Consider the following 17,814-nt stretch of genomic DNA (forward strand, 5'->3'; position numbering starts at 1 on the left):
AATCAAAACACGTAGTAGTGCAGCATGGTATTCAGAACGCCAGTGAGAATGAATCGTGAGAATTTAGTGAAAAACGCGAGCTTTGAATAAAGATAAACGCTATCCCTGCAGTGAGGGTGGACCGTATGATTAAACAAACTTGAAATGATAAAATACATTGCAACAGGAAACAACCCCCGCCCGTAAGTTTCCAAAATTACATGGAGAAAACATATGGCGAAACCAGCTGAATGTGACAATTTCTACCCGGAAAAGTGCTAATTTTGTTTATTTTAAACTATCAAATGCGAGAAATATTGAGATTTAGAAACGCATAAAGACAGAATTATTTTTTCAATCGGAAGTACTATTAGGGCATTTGTCTACCATGAAACAAGATTGTCTGTCATGTCGAGTTGCTAGGACTGGTACTATACAACATTGTAGATGAAATTGCATGGGTCCACGCCAACATATACAAGAGACCGAATGTTTTAAAAATGACAAAATTATCATAGTTATTCTGTTTTTTATGATAAAAATGAATTCGTTACAGCTAAGGTCATTCAATTTTGCAAGTGCCCAGTAACTTGTTGTTCAAACTTGCTTAAAGTAAAACGTTACCCAAATATCAAAATTAAGTCATAATTAATATGTGATATTTCATGTTACATTGATAAATAAAATGAAATAATACAGGGTCGCCGTACTCAGTTCGGAGAAAATTGATGTCCAAAACTGAGTGCATTTTTAAAATGTTTTATAGCAGTTTACTGTTGTTTTTATTTTATTAAAAAAATGCATGTAACACTATTTTTAGTTGGATTTGACGAATCTTGTTAGCCGACATATGGCGAGGTATATATACGAATGCCGTCAGTCGACGTATAGCGAGGTATATACACAAATGCCGCCAGTTGGCATATGGTGTAGTACCGGTATATATATATGAATGCCGTCAGCCGACATAAGGTGTGGTGTATATATGAATGCTATAAGTTGGCATATGGTGTGGTATAAACACAGATTAGTCAGCATGATGAGTTACATACACAGAGAGGGACAGAAGACATTATTCCTCACAAAAATGCATTTTACCAATATATTTGGAATAGTGAATCCAAATTGTGTTTTACTGATACCCTACAAACAAGAGACCTGCAAAATTTAATAAAACATTTCAGTGTGACAGATTTTGATAAAACCCAACAGTTAATCAAGCAAGTATTTTACTTTCAGAAATATATCTCACGGCAGCTGGCAATTGTCTAAAAAAACCGTATTATTATAAAGAAATGTAAAACCAATAAGAGAAACACAAAAAAACTTGTAAACCAAAATGGTTCACAGGTGAACAAAAATGATCAAATAATTTAAGCTCAAAACCACATAATAAAGACTTGAGCTTAAAATGCTACAACCTAAAATGTAAATACAAGCATGAATAGAAGAAAAAAAAGAGAATTTAAAAATGAAATATTACAAAAATTAGAAGGGTAGAGTAAATCATGTACAAAAGACTATTGAGACCTAATAAAAGAACTAAAACCCAAGCAAACAGACACTGATGGTATGACCACTTCAAAAACCTAAATTCAGACAAAACACAAACAGACTTGCACATACATGAAGAGCTAAAACAAATGGAAACATTAAATATACTTCATGATAAATTATACCAAAGTATATCCCAGCTAGAAATTCACACAGCTATAAAGAACCTAAAAAATGGTAAATCGTCGGGTGTAGATATAATAACTAAAAAAAAAAACGAAATGATAAAGGCAGGTAGACACATACTAATCAGTCCATTACAAAAGTTATTCAATTTAATTCTAACTACTGGTCATTTCCCAGATTGTTGGAATCCAGGTATAATAACATCCATATTTAAAAAAAGGAGATAATTGTGACCCTGGAAACTACAGGGGAATAACTTTAATTAATACATTAAGCAAGCTTTTCACTTCAATTTAAAAAAAAAATAGACTAATAAGTCATATGAAAGATAATAACACATTAATCAAGGAACAAATTGGTTTTATGCCAAAATTCAGCACTACAGATCACATATTTGTATTAAGGCAATTATTGCCAAAATATCTGACGAATGGGAAAAACCTATTTGTATGTTTTATTGATATCAGGAAAGCCTTTGATTCCATCTGGCATCTTGGCTTACTGTACAAACTTAGAAAACATGACATTTCAGGAAAATGTTATAAAATAATAAATCCATTTATCTGAATGGGTCGTGTTCTATTGAAACATAGAACAACCAAGACATTCCCTGTAAAAAGAGGTATAAGACAAGGCGATGGACTAAGTCCATTACTATTCAATCTCTACATAAATGACATCAAACATCATATAGACTCATCTGACAATGACCCACCTACCTTACTAAACAATCATCTTTCATGCTTACTCTATGCTGGTGATTTATTAATTCTTTCACAGACAAAACAGGGCCTACAGAATGCTATAAATGCACTATCTACATACTACCACAAATGGAAATTAGAAATAAATATAACAAAATCAAAAGTAATCATATTTAATAAATCTGGCAAATTAAAAAATGAAATTTCAGGTAAAAAAACAGGAACTAGAAATAGTATCAAATTATGTTTATCTTGGAATTAAACTACATATAACTTGACATGGCACAAATATATTTAAAAAACAGGGCTACGAAAGCAGGTTTCAAGATTAAACAATTACTTATCCCTGTAAAAATATATTCGAAAATGTTTGATTCAATCATCAAACCCATTGTACTGCAGTGAGGTATGGACATCCAACATCATTAATTCAAAGAAATGTATGTTAGACACCTCTTCTCCAATGGAGAAACTTCATGTGAAGTTTTGAAAATTCCTATTGAAGGTAAACTGTAAAGCAACAAACTTGGCAAAATTGGGCAGATACTCTTTGATTCTCTCCAGCATAAAGCAAATGCTAAAATATTGGCTTAAAATAAATAAAATGCCCCATAACACACTGGTGGCAGAAGCATTCAGTCTTGGGAACCATTTAGATAGTCAGAATCCCCACAACTGGGTCACCAAAGTTAAAAAAAATTTCAATCTACTTGATGTAGATGCCAACGATGACAATATTATAAACAGTGTCTTAAAAAAGTATGTACACTGAACTTGTTAAAAATGAAATGCACAATGATAATAAAGGAAAAAATCATAAAAACATACAGGCTACTAAAAACTGATAATATTTTTGAAAAATATTTAGAAGTTGTTAAAAACCCATCACATAAAGCTGCAATGACAACATTAAGAATCAGTGCCCACGTTTTACAGATAAAAACAGGAAGACACAGCAACATAGATATACCCAGCAGATAATCTCCCATTTGTAAAACTAATGAAGTAGAGGATGAAATACACTTGTCAGTCAGTCAGAATATAGTGAGGTATATACATGGTTGCTGTCAGTCGGCATAGGAGGTACATACACGCATGCTGTGTATATACAAGGGGCGTTCAATAAGTAATTTGCCTGACCCACATCCAGTTGACTGATCTAGATGAAATTTTGCATGTGTAATGATTTACATCTCTATGGGTTATGTTGCAAAAAAACATAACAGTTTCTGATTTACAGGTGTTTGAACTGAGTCAGGTGTGAAACGGAACCAGTAGAGTGTCGCGCAGTGATCCGTTTTTTGTATTTGAAAGGACGCACACCTACGGAAGCTTATTAGGGACATGCATGAAAATAAAAAAATAATTTAAAACTCGTGGCCATGACTTAACTATCTCGTGGTCACGACTTTGTATTTCGTGGCCACGACTTACTATCTCGTGGCCACGACTTACTATCTCGTGGCCACGACTTACTATCTCGTGGCCACGACTTTGTATCTCGTGGCCACGACTTACTATCTCGTGGCCACGACTTTGTATCTCGTGGCCACGACTTACTATCTCGTGGCCACGACTTTGTATCTCGTGGCCACGACTTACTATCTCGTGGCCACGACTTACTATCTCGTGGCCACAACTTACTATATCGTGGCCACGACTTACTACCTCGTGGCCACGACTTACTATCTCGTGGCCACGACTTTGTATTTCGTGGCCACGACTTACTATCTCGTGGCCACGACTTACTATCTCGTGGCCACGACTTTGTATCTTGTGGCCACGACTTTGTATCTCGTGGCCACGACTTACTATTTCGTGGTCACGACTTACTATCTCGTGGCCATGACTTACTATCTCGTGGCCACTATTGACTGCCATTATTGACATGGACATGGAAAGGGAACAGCTGATAGCCCGTTATTTCAACCTTGGTTTAAACTATATGGAGATATGTGTCATTCTAGCATCATATCACAACTATGGTATTAGTGTGAGGCATTTAAAACGTATTTTAGCTAAGTTAGGACTTTTTCGTCGCAAGAATAGAACTGACGATGATGTTGTACGGTTGTTTATTGAACAACAGTTAAATGGATCAGGTCAACTTCATGGATACCGTTGGATGCATCTAGTCTGCATTCAAAATGGGATTAGTACAACTCGAGAGACTGTAAGACGCATCATTAAAGACTTGGACACCGAAGGCGTAGCACTGCGTTCAAAACATCGACTACGTAGACGAGCATATCGTTCACTTGGGCCAAATTTCGTATGGCATATAGATGGCTACGACAAGCTAAAACCATACGGAATTTGCATAAACGGTGCAATCGATGGATACTCTCGTAAAATAATGTGGTTAGAAGCATTTCGAACTAATAGTGATTCCAAAGTCATAGCAAGTTACTACATTACAGCAGTCGAAAATAATCAAGCATGCCCTAAGATCGTGAGAGGAGATTTCGGGACCGAGAACGGCCACGTAGAACAATTTCAGAAGTTTCTACGAAGAGATGATAATTCACTTCCAGTGCCCGTCTTTTTATATGGAACAAGTCCAACTAATCAGAGAATTGAATCCTGGTGGGGAATATTGAGAAGAGAAAACAGTCAATTCTGGATGAATATTTTTCAGAAAATTAAAGATGATGGTTATTTTGATGGTACTACATTGGATAAAAAATTGATACGTTTCTGTTTTACTGCAATGATTCAGGTACGAAAATTAAATATTAAGGATGAACATTGAGGGTATTAACATATAACTACAGTAGCCATGGATATATTGTAATGTGATTTTGAAACTCACCACCAACTTCCACATTTTATGTCGATTTTCTTAACCAATGTGCTTTGTTAATTCATTTTTATGAGTTAGCTAATAATAAATTAATTGAAGTTCTTTAAACATTTAGTGTTTTACTGCATTTTCAGTGGTAAATCACCATAACAAAATCATGACAATTTGCCCTAATCGTGAATATATCAATTTATATCAAATCAATTTACTAGCGTGAACAGAAGTTGTAATGTTACGATTTTACTTATACTATACCGTCTTTAACTATTTTCCAGGAAGAATTGGACGAGGTAGTTTCAGTATGGAACGCACATAGGATGCGTCCAACACGCAACCAAATTGTTCCGAATGGTCGGCCGATTATGCTTTTTAGTTGTCCACAACTATTTGGAGCAGAAGATTTCTCCTTGCCTGTGTCGGAAACCGAAATCGAGGCATGTAAAGAGGAGTGTACGTTTAAAGGCGCATATCCTTGTGACGAAGATATTTTCGAATTGTGTTGTATAATTATGATGGAAATCAACAGAGATGTCCCAACAGATGCATATCAAGCTGCCGAACTATACATTGACCTGCGCACTGCTATCATACAGGCGCTGGCTTGACGATACTGTAATCATGTTGCGTTTGGAAAAATTTGGGGACCCTGAATATATTAATTTGGTAACATGGCGTTTGTTCAAAAGTAGATGACGGAGTAGTTGTTGTGGTCATTTATGCACGTTGTTTTCAAATATCCGTAGCCTAATTTGATGTAATTGCATAAAAAAACTCCATTAATCAAAGATGTTAGTAAATATTTACGTTTGATTTGCTTTGAATAAATTGTTATATTCATTGTGATGAATTTGTTTTTGCGTATCTGTTGACTGACTTATTTAGCTGATTACTAGCGAATGGCTGTGTTATATCTGTCATTGTTTAGGCCCATGCGAGGTCCTGGACGCAACTCGACTCAGTGATTTGAAACTAATTACGATATAACCGTCGCTATCCGGACTACTATTTCTGACAGTTGGTATTCGCAGTTACTAATATAGTGAACGATTAATCAAAAGATATGACGTGTTCAGTACTTAGTGTGATTGGCTGTATGATTGAAGGTTACGCCCTGGAGTTGTTATACTTCTTTGTAATTGGTTAAGGTTTTGAAAGTGAATAAAGTTGTTTTAGTTGGTCTTGGCGAGTACACGAGGAGAGACGCAGTCTTGGAAAGTCTTGAGGCAGTCTAGGGACATAGTCTTGGTTCAGCCTTACGATAGTCTTGGGAACTTTTTCCCAGGGCGCTGTGTCTTATAGAGTGCTCGATTGACCGACTAAGACAAGAGATGAAACGTATTTTGTTGTGTGCGTCTATTTGACTATAAGGCTTAAGTGACTTTCTCGATCCCGTACCTCAAGGGGGCGCGATAGAGAGACGAGACGATATTCCCCCCTGACACGTGTGGAGAACCTCAGTGGAAAAGAATCCCCCCGTGATATCATCATGGTATACTGTGTGATTTGAACAAATATTCATCCACACCGTGGGTAACAATTTTATAATAATTGCAGACAATTGTCGATTGAGAGTTTAATTAATTTGAAAGTAGCCTTCGGGTGAATTTTAGCAAATTTAGATATGAGATTGCATCACTGACTAACTCAATTGGAAACCATGAATTATGATTATTTCATTTGTATTAATAAATAAAATAACACTTGAATATTCAAACAACAACATTTATTAATTCATTTAGCAGAGTATACAGTAACAAGTAAAAATACCAACGCCCTACATGTGGTCAATGCAGCTAAAACTGAACGTCTGATCCACGACATGTGAATATATGTAATAGTCACTGAAATTCAATACCATAACAAGAAGAGAAACAAACAACATAATATTAGTAGATAAAACAGGATTCATAATAGAAAACACGGTAAGGCATGCTTCTTTCCTTTAATACTAATGGTCACTGATAGCAAAGTAGGTGATTTATAAACGATTTATGTAACACAACGCAACAGTATTTTGAAATGTAACTGTTATAACTGCTCTAGTGTTGATAGCATGATTCTCATGCCTCCGAGATTACTGATAAACGACAAAAATAGGGCATTAATGACTGCCTCTTGAACTGAACAATCGGATATATGTGGGTAAAACAAACAACAGGCAAAGAAATCTGCCAAATACAAGCAATTTCATCACAAGAACAGAAAGTGAAAATAAACTTTCTGTGCAATGCAACTGAACATTTTCCCTTTCTAAATAATGTCCATCACCCAAACACCAGCATTCAAAATGGTGTTGAATTCGGCTCTAAAGTCTGGATAGTTGTCATATGATGAAGGCAGTTCCAGTAAATTTGAGCAGGTATGTGCTACTGGACGACGGCATATACCAGACAGCTTGACAAATGATATGTTTAGAGGATCCTCAGGCATCAGATCAGATCCAGTAATGAAACGTAGAAAGCTCTTCAACAATGATCCATCAATTTCACGTATATACCTCTGTAAATGGTTCCCCACTATCTTTTCTTCTGTATTCATTTGGTCTGGAAACTGTAACTGCTTTATAACTTTTTTTGGGTTGGGCTTTTTGTCCTCATAGAACTTGTTGATATTGTCGCTACAAATGGTACTGGAAAGTGGTAGAAGTATTTTTCTCCAACAGTCTGCAACAAACATAGGTTCCTGTATAATCTCTTTGTGAGCAATCTCCAAAATAATTTCACGCATATTATCAGCACTAGGCAACTTCCGGCATTGATGGTTATCTAGAGCATCAGTAAGATCTTCCTCGTCTACTGCATTAAAATCAGAAATTGCCTGATTAAATACCTCACGCTCGCCTTCGGGTACAAACAGAAAGTAAGCTTCAAGTAACTGCTGGGAATCACGCTGGATATTTACTTCCTTTAGAAAAACTTCCATGATAAATGGCTGTGCTAAGGCAGTTGGGAAGTATTTGGCTAAATAGAAACCTTTGACAATAATTCTGCCCACTGCTTCCCATGAACTACGTGTGAAGTCATGTCGTAGGAATGGAACTCTGTATATGTTTCCAATAGTGCAACGTTCATAAAACTCCATCCAAAAGGCGGTGAAACACTCTCTAATGACTCCACTACCAACTGCCTGTTCCATGGCTGAACTGTCTGGCAATACCAATCTTATATCAATATCTTCTGCCAGAATACCAGGGTCAGAAAATTCTTTCAACATGTCTTCCAGAATTTTGCTTCTATGTATCACAATCATACGTATCCCCCCAGGATGTGGAATTTCCAGTTCATGCATGGTTTCAGTGTTATCTAAATTTGAGATGGTATCATTAAAATTGCTGAGACTACCTTGTAATAGCACATCATCACAGCAAAACCGGACTATGCCTGAATTGATGCTATCATCATCATCATCATCATCATCATCATACAAAGCTTCTTCAACTTTAGTAGGACCTGTACTTGGACCAGGTAGTTCTCTGTCTACTTGGTAGTGTTCTAGGTTATCCAATACAGGTGTTCGATGGTCTTCCTTTGTAACACCTGTGCTAGTACATGCAACGGCTGTGTCTGATTGCAACGTTTCAAAATCCTCACACAGTGGCTCAGCCATTTCCACACCAGTTTCATCAGGAGACTTTTTCAGATTCACAGACTGCGCTTCATCAACAGTCTCAACTGACATGGACTTCTTCTTTGTTGCTAGATAAAAGCGTAGGAGCTTGAAACCAGATGTGTCATAAATATCTTGAACTGTGCTGTCATCATCTATAGTATTAACCTCAAATTCCTTTAGGTCAACTTCAAATTCGTCAAGCCTCCCTCTTTTTGAAAGTCCATTTGGAAAGAAGATCCCTAACCCTAACTGTAAAAGTTCGGCTTTTTTACTGTTCTTTCTGACAGACATATTTCTTGTACCCCCACCTTCTTTACTGCGAACTTGTTTGAATGAGTTGGTTGAGTAACAATAGTCCAGCCAACCATAATCAATACGTCTGTCTCTTTTCATGGCATTCTTATTACCAAAACATCTCTGACGATCTGGGTTACGTTTTTTAAATGAATCTTCATCACCATCATCTTCATCAGATGATTGTAACTGTTGTTTGCTCTTCGTTCTGCTCTCCAAACCCAATTTGCTTCGCAGCCTATTTAACAGAGCAGATTTCCCTCTAGTATGACTTGCACCGACACGATCCATTTTCCTACAAAAGTTAACAGCTGCTAAACGATCACCATAAGAAGGAATGTATTTTGACAACATGTCTTCCTCCATCAAAATAACCACAGCTGGATCAATCTAAACATGAATTGAAACAAATGAAAATTACTTCAAATATATGTTTACTTTGATATATTAACATTGATGCAATATATGTAGTATTATATATAGCTGTACTAATGATATGACAGACAGAAGACTACACACACTCTCACACACAAGTACGCATACACATCAGGTGCCAATTTGTAGAAAAAAGTACCTTATCATCTCTCAGCTTATCTATCACTTCTCTTGATACACCACGACGTCTCAAAAAGTCATATAATTGGTCTGCCATGGGTACTTTAGTACTGTAGGAATGTAAAACATATTATGTGGTCAATGTGATATTATATTTTTGTGATGACATTGCTCAATACTAATTTTAAATAATTATTATTCAATAATTAAATTGAGATTTATTCACAATATACCACCTATGTTCAAGGCATTAAGGAGTAACTGCAGATAAGCTAGAATTGAATGCCAGTGATTCAATAGAGTGCCCAATAGTGTTTCATGATAACAGCTGCCAAAATCATGCTTGGCTAAGTGTGGTCATTGCAATTAGGTAATTAGTAAGCAGTAAAATGTAACCCTAAACTGAATATGTATATGATATGACACAGACTTAGCTTCACACAATCCCCAATCATTTTTAACTGTTGTAAACTGAATATGTATATGACATGACACAGACTTAGCTTCACACAATCCCCAATCATGTTTAACTGTGATCATAAACAATGCAAAGTGTGTTTGAAAATTGCTTTATAAAGCAGTAGCAGCGGAAGTTATAAAGCAGTATAAAATGTAATTATTGTTTGTGATTTGATTCAAAATGTCACTCAGTCAGATCATAAAATACATTTTATCATTTGAGTTCTTCTTTCAATACAGTTGTATGTTATAGATGGACTTGTTAAAATACATCATTGTCCTTGACAGACGATATTTTAGCTTAGAAAGAACTCCCAATTGCTGAAGGATTTTGAGGCATGAAGTACAATTGCTGTATTACAAGCACAGCTTCAATACACATAGAGCAAAAACTATGCTTATTGCATGCAAAATCATTGAAATGCGTCTCTGACCATAGACTTGATATTTTTACAGTAAGCACATGTGCTTCTAATAAAGCAAATACAGTATTTAAAAATATAATTGGTCCCAATTAGCTATGGTTTAACAATTACAAATATTTAATGAAAAATGATCATAAATAATGGCTTGATATTTTGGTTATATATCTTGTCAGACAGCACAATTATAGCACCGAATGCATGTCACTATATGCAGTACTTAGTAAATTAAGAAATACATATGAACCTTATAGGAGGTGAGTAATAAAATTAATATCAGATCTGTGGATTATTTAAAAGCACCTATGTTCCTAGTTTCATATATGTGGAGTACCAATGAATTGGTTAATTTATGCAAATTAGGTAATTAGTAAGCAGTAAAATGTAACCCTAAACTGAATATGTATATGGCTTATCCCTAAGCACCTACATGTGTATTTATTAAGTTTTATTGTAATCTGTTTAATGGTTAAAATTGGCTTATTTATATGCAAATAAGGTAACTAATAGGCAAACAATTTCAATCAAAACTAATCAGTACTGTACATTCTACAAAGTTTCATTGAAATCTGTTTAATGGTGCATGAGAAGCAAGTGAAAATGCCTAATATTGGCTAATTATTATGCAAATTAGGTCATTATTATGCACAGATTCAACCAAAAACTAAACAGGTCTGCACATTATCCCAGAGCATCTATATATCAAATTTTATTGAAATTTGTTTAATAGTACACGAGAAACAAGTTAAAATGCTTAAATGTGGTTAATTAATATACAAAACTAGGGGGCTCGACCGTGAACAAATGGGGTAAACACAGCGCCACATACCCGAATACTTCAGCAATTGGAGTACCCTGGGATCGCACAGGGAGAGGTACAAATATCATACAACATAATTATCTAAAAACATGAATAATGTAGAAGGTAACACTGACATCTTAATACTATCAACCGGGAAGTGACAGAAATGGCGGCACTTTCCAATTCAGCTGATTGGTATCAACTGTCGATTTGAAATACTTACTGCCGAATTCAGTTACTGTTCGAAACTGCAGATTTACTACATATGAAACGAATCAATCGTCCCCTCCCTGTGGTATTCAAATGCACTGTATAAATTATTTCAATAACTTACCAAATCGGCTTTTTAGGAGCTGGAAACTTCAATGACGGTTCGTTGAGTCAGTCAGGAAGTCTACTATTGTCATCGCTAGAGGTCGCTCTACAGTCAAATGTCATCGTGATTTAATAGAAATAGTAAGTCGAGGCCACGAGATAGTAAGTCGTGGCCACGAGATAGTAAGTCGTGGCCACGAGATACAAAGTCGTGGCCACGTATGATGATAATGATGATGATGATGATGATGATAGCATCAATTCAGGCATAGTCCGGTTTTGCTGTGATGATGTGCTATTACAAGGTAGTCTCAGCAATTTTAATGATACCATCTCAAATTTAGATAACACTGAAACCATGCATGAACTGGAAATTCCACATCCTGGGGGGATACGTATGATTGTGATACATAGAAGCAAAATTCTGGAAGACATGTTGAAAGAATTTTCTGACCCTGGTATTCTGGCAGAAGATATTGATATAAGATTGGTATTGCCAGACAGTTCAGCCATGGAACAGGCAGTTGGTAGTGGAGTCATTAGAGAGTGTTTCACCGCCTTTTGGATGGAGTTTTATGAACGTTGCACTATTGGAAACATATACAGAGTTCCATTCCTACGACATGACTTCACACGTAGTTCATGGGAAGCAGTGGGCAGAATTATTGTCAAAGGTTTCTATTTAGCCAAATACTTCCCAACTGCCTTAGCACAGCCATTTATCATGGAAGTTTTTCTAAAGGAAGTAAATATCCAGCGTGATTCCCAGCAGTTACTTGAAGCTTACTTTCTGTTTGTACCCGAAGGCGAGCGTGAGGTATTTAATCAGGCAATTTCTGATTTTAATGCAGTAGACGAGGAAGATCTTACTGATGCTCTAGATAACCATCAATGCCGGAAGTTGCCTAGTGCTGATAATATGCGTGAAATTATTTTGGAGATTGCTCACAAAGAGATTATACAGGAACCTATGTTTGTTGCAGACTGTTGGAGAAAAATACTTCTACCACTTTCCAGTACCATTTGTAGCGACAATATCAACAAGTTCTATGAGGACAAAAAGCCCAACCCAAAAAAAGTTATAAAGCTGTTACAGTTTCCAGACCAAATGAATACAGAAGAAAAGATAGTGGGGAACCATTTACAGAGGTATATACGTGAAATTGATGGATCATTGTTGAAGAGCTTTCTACGTTTCATTACTGGATCTGATCTGATGCCTGAGGATCCTCTAAACATATCATTTGTCAAGCTGTCTGGTATATGCCGTCGTCCAGTAGCACATACCTGCTCAAATTTACTGGAACTGCCTTCATCATATGACAACTATCCAGACTTTAGAGCCGAATTCAACACCATTTTGAATGCTGGTGTTTGGGTGATGGACATTATTTAGAAAGGGAAAATGTTCAGTTGCATTGCACAGAAAGTTTATTTTCACTTTCTGTTCTTGTGATGAAATTGCTTGTATTTGGCAGATTTCTTTGCCTGTTGTTTGTTTTACCCACATATATCCGATTGTTCAGTTCAAGAGGCAGTCATTAATGCCCTATTTTTGTCGTTTATCAGTAATCTCGGAGGCATGAGAATCATGCTATCAACACTAGAGCAGTTATAACAGTTACATTTCAAAATACTGTTGCGTTGTGTTACATAAATCGTTTATAAATCACCTACTTTGCTATCAGTGACCATTAGTATTAAAGGAAAGAAGCATGCCTTACCGTGTTTTCTATTATGAATCCTGTTTTATCTACTAATATTATGTTGTTTGTTTCTCTTCTTGTTATGGTATTGAATTTCAGTGACTATTACATATATTCACATGTCGTGGATCAGACGTTCAGTTTTAGCTGCATTGACCACATGTAGGGCGTTGGTATTTTTACTTGTTACTGTATACTCTGCTAAATGAATTAATAAATGTTGTTGTTTGAATATTCAAGTGTTATTTTATTTATTAATACAAATGAAATAATCATAATTCATGGTTTCCAATTGAGTTAGTCAGTGATGCAATCTCATATCTAAATTTGCTAAAATTCACCCGAAGGCTACTTTCAAATTAATTAAACTCTCAATCGACAATTGTCTGCAATTATTATAAAATTGTTACCCACGGTGTGGATGAATATTTGTTCAAATCACACAGTATACCATGATGATATCACGGGGGGATTCTTTTCCATTGAGGTTCTCCACACGTGTCAGGGGGGAATATCGTCTCGTCTCTCTATCGCGCCCCCTTGAGGTACGGGATCGAGAAAGTCACTTAAGCCTTATAGTCAAATAGACGCACACAACAAAATACGTTTCATCTCTTGTCTTAGTCGGTCAATCGAGCACTCTATAAGACACAGCGCCCTGGGAAAAAGTTCCCAAGACTATCGTAAGGCTGAACCAAGACTATGTCCCTAGACTGCCTCAAGACTTTCCAAGACTGCGTCTCTCCTCGTGTACTCGCCAAGACCAACTAAAACAACTTTATTCACTTTCAAAACCTTAATCAATTACAAAGAGTATAAAAACTCCAGGGCGTAACCTTCAATCATACAGCCAATCACACTAAGTACTGAACACGTCATATCTTTTGATTAATCGTTCACTATATTAGTAACTGCGAATACCAACTGTCAGAAATAGTAGTCCGGATAGCGACGGTTATATCGTAATTAGTTTCAAATCACTGAGTCGAGTTGCGTCCAGGACCTCGCATGGGCCTAAACAATGACAGATATAACACAGCCATTCGCTAGTAATCAGCTAAATAAGTCAGTCAACAGATACGCAAAAACAAATTCATCACAATGAATATAACAATTTATTCAAAGCAAATCAAACGTAAATATTTACTAACATCTTTGATTAATGGAGTTTTTTATGCAATTACATCAAATTAGGCTACGGATATTTGAAAACAACGTGCATAAATGACCACAACAACTACTCCGTCATCTACTTTTGAACAAACGCCATGTTACCAAATTAATATATTCAGGGTCCCCAAATTTTTCCAAACGCAACATGATTACAGTATCGTCAAGCCAGCGCCTGTATGATAGCAGTGCGCAGGTCAATGTATAGTTCGGCAGCTTGATATGCATCTGTTGGGACATCTCTGTTGATTTCCATCATAATTATACAACACAATTCGAAAATATCTTCGTCACAAGGATATGCGCCTTTAAACGTACACTCCTCTTTACATGCCTCGATTTCGGTTTCCGACACAGGCAAGGAGAAATCTTCTGCTCCAAATAGTTGTGGACAACTAAAAAGCATAATCGGCCGACCATTCGGAACAATTTGGTTGCGTGTTGGACGCATCCTATGTGCGTTCCATACTGAAACTACCTCGTCCAATTCTTCCTGGAAAATAGTTAAAGACGGTATAGTATAAGTAAAATCGTAACATTACAACTTCTGTTCACGCTAGTAAATTGATTTGATATAAATTGATATATTCACGATTAGGGCAAATTGTCATGATTTTGTTATGGTGATTTACCACTGAAAATGCAGTAAAACACTAAATGTTTAAAGAACTTCAATTAATTTATTATTAGCTAACTCATAAAAATGAATTAACAAAGCACATTGGTTAAGAAAATCGACATAAAATGTGGAAGTTGGTGGTGAGTTTCAAAATCACATTACAATATATCCATGGCTACTGTAGTTATATGTTAATACCCTCAATGTTCATCCTTAATATTTAATTTTCGTACCTGAATCATTGCAGTAAAACAGAAACGTATCAATTTTTTATCCAATGTAGTACCATCAAAATAACCATCATCTTTAATTTTCTGAAAAATATTCATCCAGAATTGACTGTTTTCTCTTCTCAATATTCCCCACCAGGATTCAATTCTCTGATTAGTTGGACTTGTTCCATATAAAAAGACGGGCACTGGAAGTGAATTATCATCTCTTCGTAGAAACTTCTGAAATTGTTCTACGTGGCCGTTCTCGGTCCCGAAATCTCCTCTCACGATCTTAGGGCATGCTTGATTATTTTCGACTGCTGTAATGTAGTAACTCGCTATGACTTTGGAATCACTATTAGTTCGAAATGCTTCTAACCACATTATTTTACGAGAGTATCCATCGATTGCACCGTTTATGCAAATTCCGTATGGTTTTAGCTTGTCGTAGCCATCTATATGCCATACGAAATTTGGCCCAAGTGAACGATATGCTCGTCTACGTAGTCGATGTTTTGAACGCAGTGCTACGCCTTCGGGGTCCAAGTCTTTAATGATGCGTCTTACAGTCTCTCGAGTTGTACTAATCCCATTTTGAATGCAGACTAGATGCATCCAACGGTATCCATGAAGTTGACCTGATCCATTTAACTGTTGTTCAATAAACAACCGTACAACATCATCGTCAGTTCTATTCTTGCGACGAAAAAGTCCTAACTTAGCTAAAATACGTTTTAAATGCCTCACACTAATACCATAGTTGTGATATGATGCTAGAATGACACATATCTCCATATAGTTTAAACCAAGGTTGAAATAACGGGCTATCAGCTGTTCCCTTTCCATGTCCATGTCAATAATGGCAGTCAATAGTGGCCACGAGATAGTAAGTCATGGCCACGAGATAGTAAGTCGTGACCACGAAATAGTAAGTCGTGGCCACGAGATAGTAAGTCGTGGCCACGATATAGTAAGTTGTGGCCACGAGATAGTAAGTCGTGGCCACGAGATAGTAAGTCGTGGCCACAAGATACAAAGTCGTGGCCACGAGATAGTAAGTCGTGGCCACGAGATACAAAGTCGTGGCCACGAGATAGTAAGTCGTGGCCACGAGATAGTAAGTCGTGGCCACGAAATACAAAGTCGTGACCACGAGATAGTTAAGTCGTGGCCACGAGTTTTAAATTATTTTTTTATTTTCATGCATGTCCCTAATAAGCTTCCGTACACACCAAAGGAGAATTTTGATCAAATGAAAAACACTTGTGGTGCTGATGCCCCATCATATGACTTTGTAAAACGCTGGCATTGTGAATTCAAACATGGCAGGAAGTCTGTGGAAACAGCTCCCAGACCTGGTCGTCCCTCTTCTGCCATTGATGAGGCATCTGTCCGTCAAGTTGAGGCAGCCATTTTGGAAGATCAAAGCATTACTGTTCGCTCAAGAGGTCAAGATTAGCATAGGATCTGTGGAAACTATCATTCATGACCATTTGCATATGCATAAGTTGTCTGCCAGATGGATTCCCAGGCTGCTCACACATTTCTAGAAGCAAGAACGCGTTGAGTGCTCAAGGATGAATTTGAAGATGTGCCAAGAAGATGAGTCAAAGTTTTTCAAAAGACTGATTACACAGGATGAAACTTGGATCCATCACTATGATCCAGAGACCAAAGCCCAGTCAATGCAGTGGAAGTACTTGGACTCACCACCCCCAAAGAAGGCAAGGGTGCAGCCCTCTGCTGGCAAGGTCATGCTCACAGTCTTCTGGGACCAGGACGGAGTAGTGATGACATATTTCCTGGCAAAGGGTACCACAATTACAGAAGCCTATTACGCTTCACTTTTGATGAAATTAAGAGAAGCTAACAAAATCAGGAGGCAAGACAAGATCAGCAAAGGTATCCTCTTCCTGCAGGACATCGCTCCAGTCCACAACTCGCATGTGGCCAGATCAGAAGCATGGGCGTGTGGCTATGAAACCCTGGGGTGTTCTACATGAACGGTGTCCAGAGCTGCATCAATTGTTGTAAGAAATGCATAACTCTGGGTGGTTCCTATGTAGAGAGAGACTAATAACTGTGCCAAGTTTCATTAATCTCCTGCTATGAGAAATGGGTCAGGGGCATTACATATTGAACATCCCTTCTACCTCATGTCAATGTTTTTCAGTGATGCATGTTAACACAATCTGTGAATGCTGCCCTATCACATACCAACCAGTGACATTTTTTTAATGACAAATTGTGGGAAATGTACAGTCCTGTGAATGTTTGTATTAAATAAGGTCATATGCACCAAAATACCAGATGTACTTTAAATTAGTATCATGATTAATCAACGGATTACTGAACTAATCAACGGCAAATTACAATCATGCAGTTTCATCTGTGGCAAATAATTAAAGTGCATCACTCTGAGTGTTGTTTTTGTGTGCTACTAAACAACTATGCAGGGCTGAAAAGTAAAACTTCACATTAAATA

General features: G+C 36.8%; 1 protein-coding gene across 1 annotated transcript; it reads left to right on the top strand.

Annotated features, from left to right (window-relative positions):
• Positions 1-11,980: 11,980 nt before the first annotated feature.
• Positions 11,981-13,092, top strand: LOC144344694 (uncharacterized). Its single transcript, XM_078006567.2, has one exon. The coding sequence runs from the start codon at positions 11,981-11,983 to the stop codon at positions 13,016-13,018; it is 1,038 nt and encodes a 345-aa protein (XP_077862693.1). The 3' UTR covers positions 13,019-13,092.
• The last annotated feature ends 4,722 nt before the right edge of the window (positions 13,093-17,814 follow it).

This window comes from Saccoglossus kowalevskii, chromosome 4 (assembly GCF_978046115.1).
Source record: "Saccoglossus kowalevskii chromosome 4, keSacKowa6.1, whole genome shotgun sequence".
Classification (NCBI taxonomy): Eukaryota; Metazoa; Hemichordata; class Enteropneusta; family Harrimaniidae; genus Saccoglossus; species Saccoglossus kowalevskii.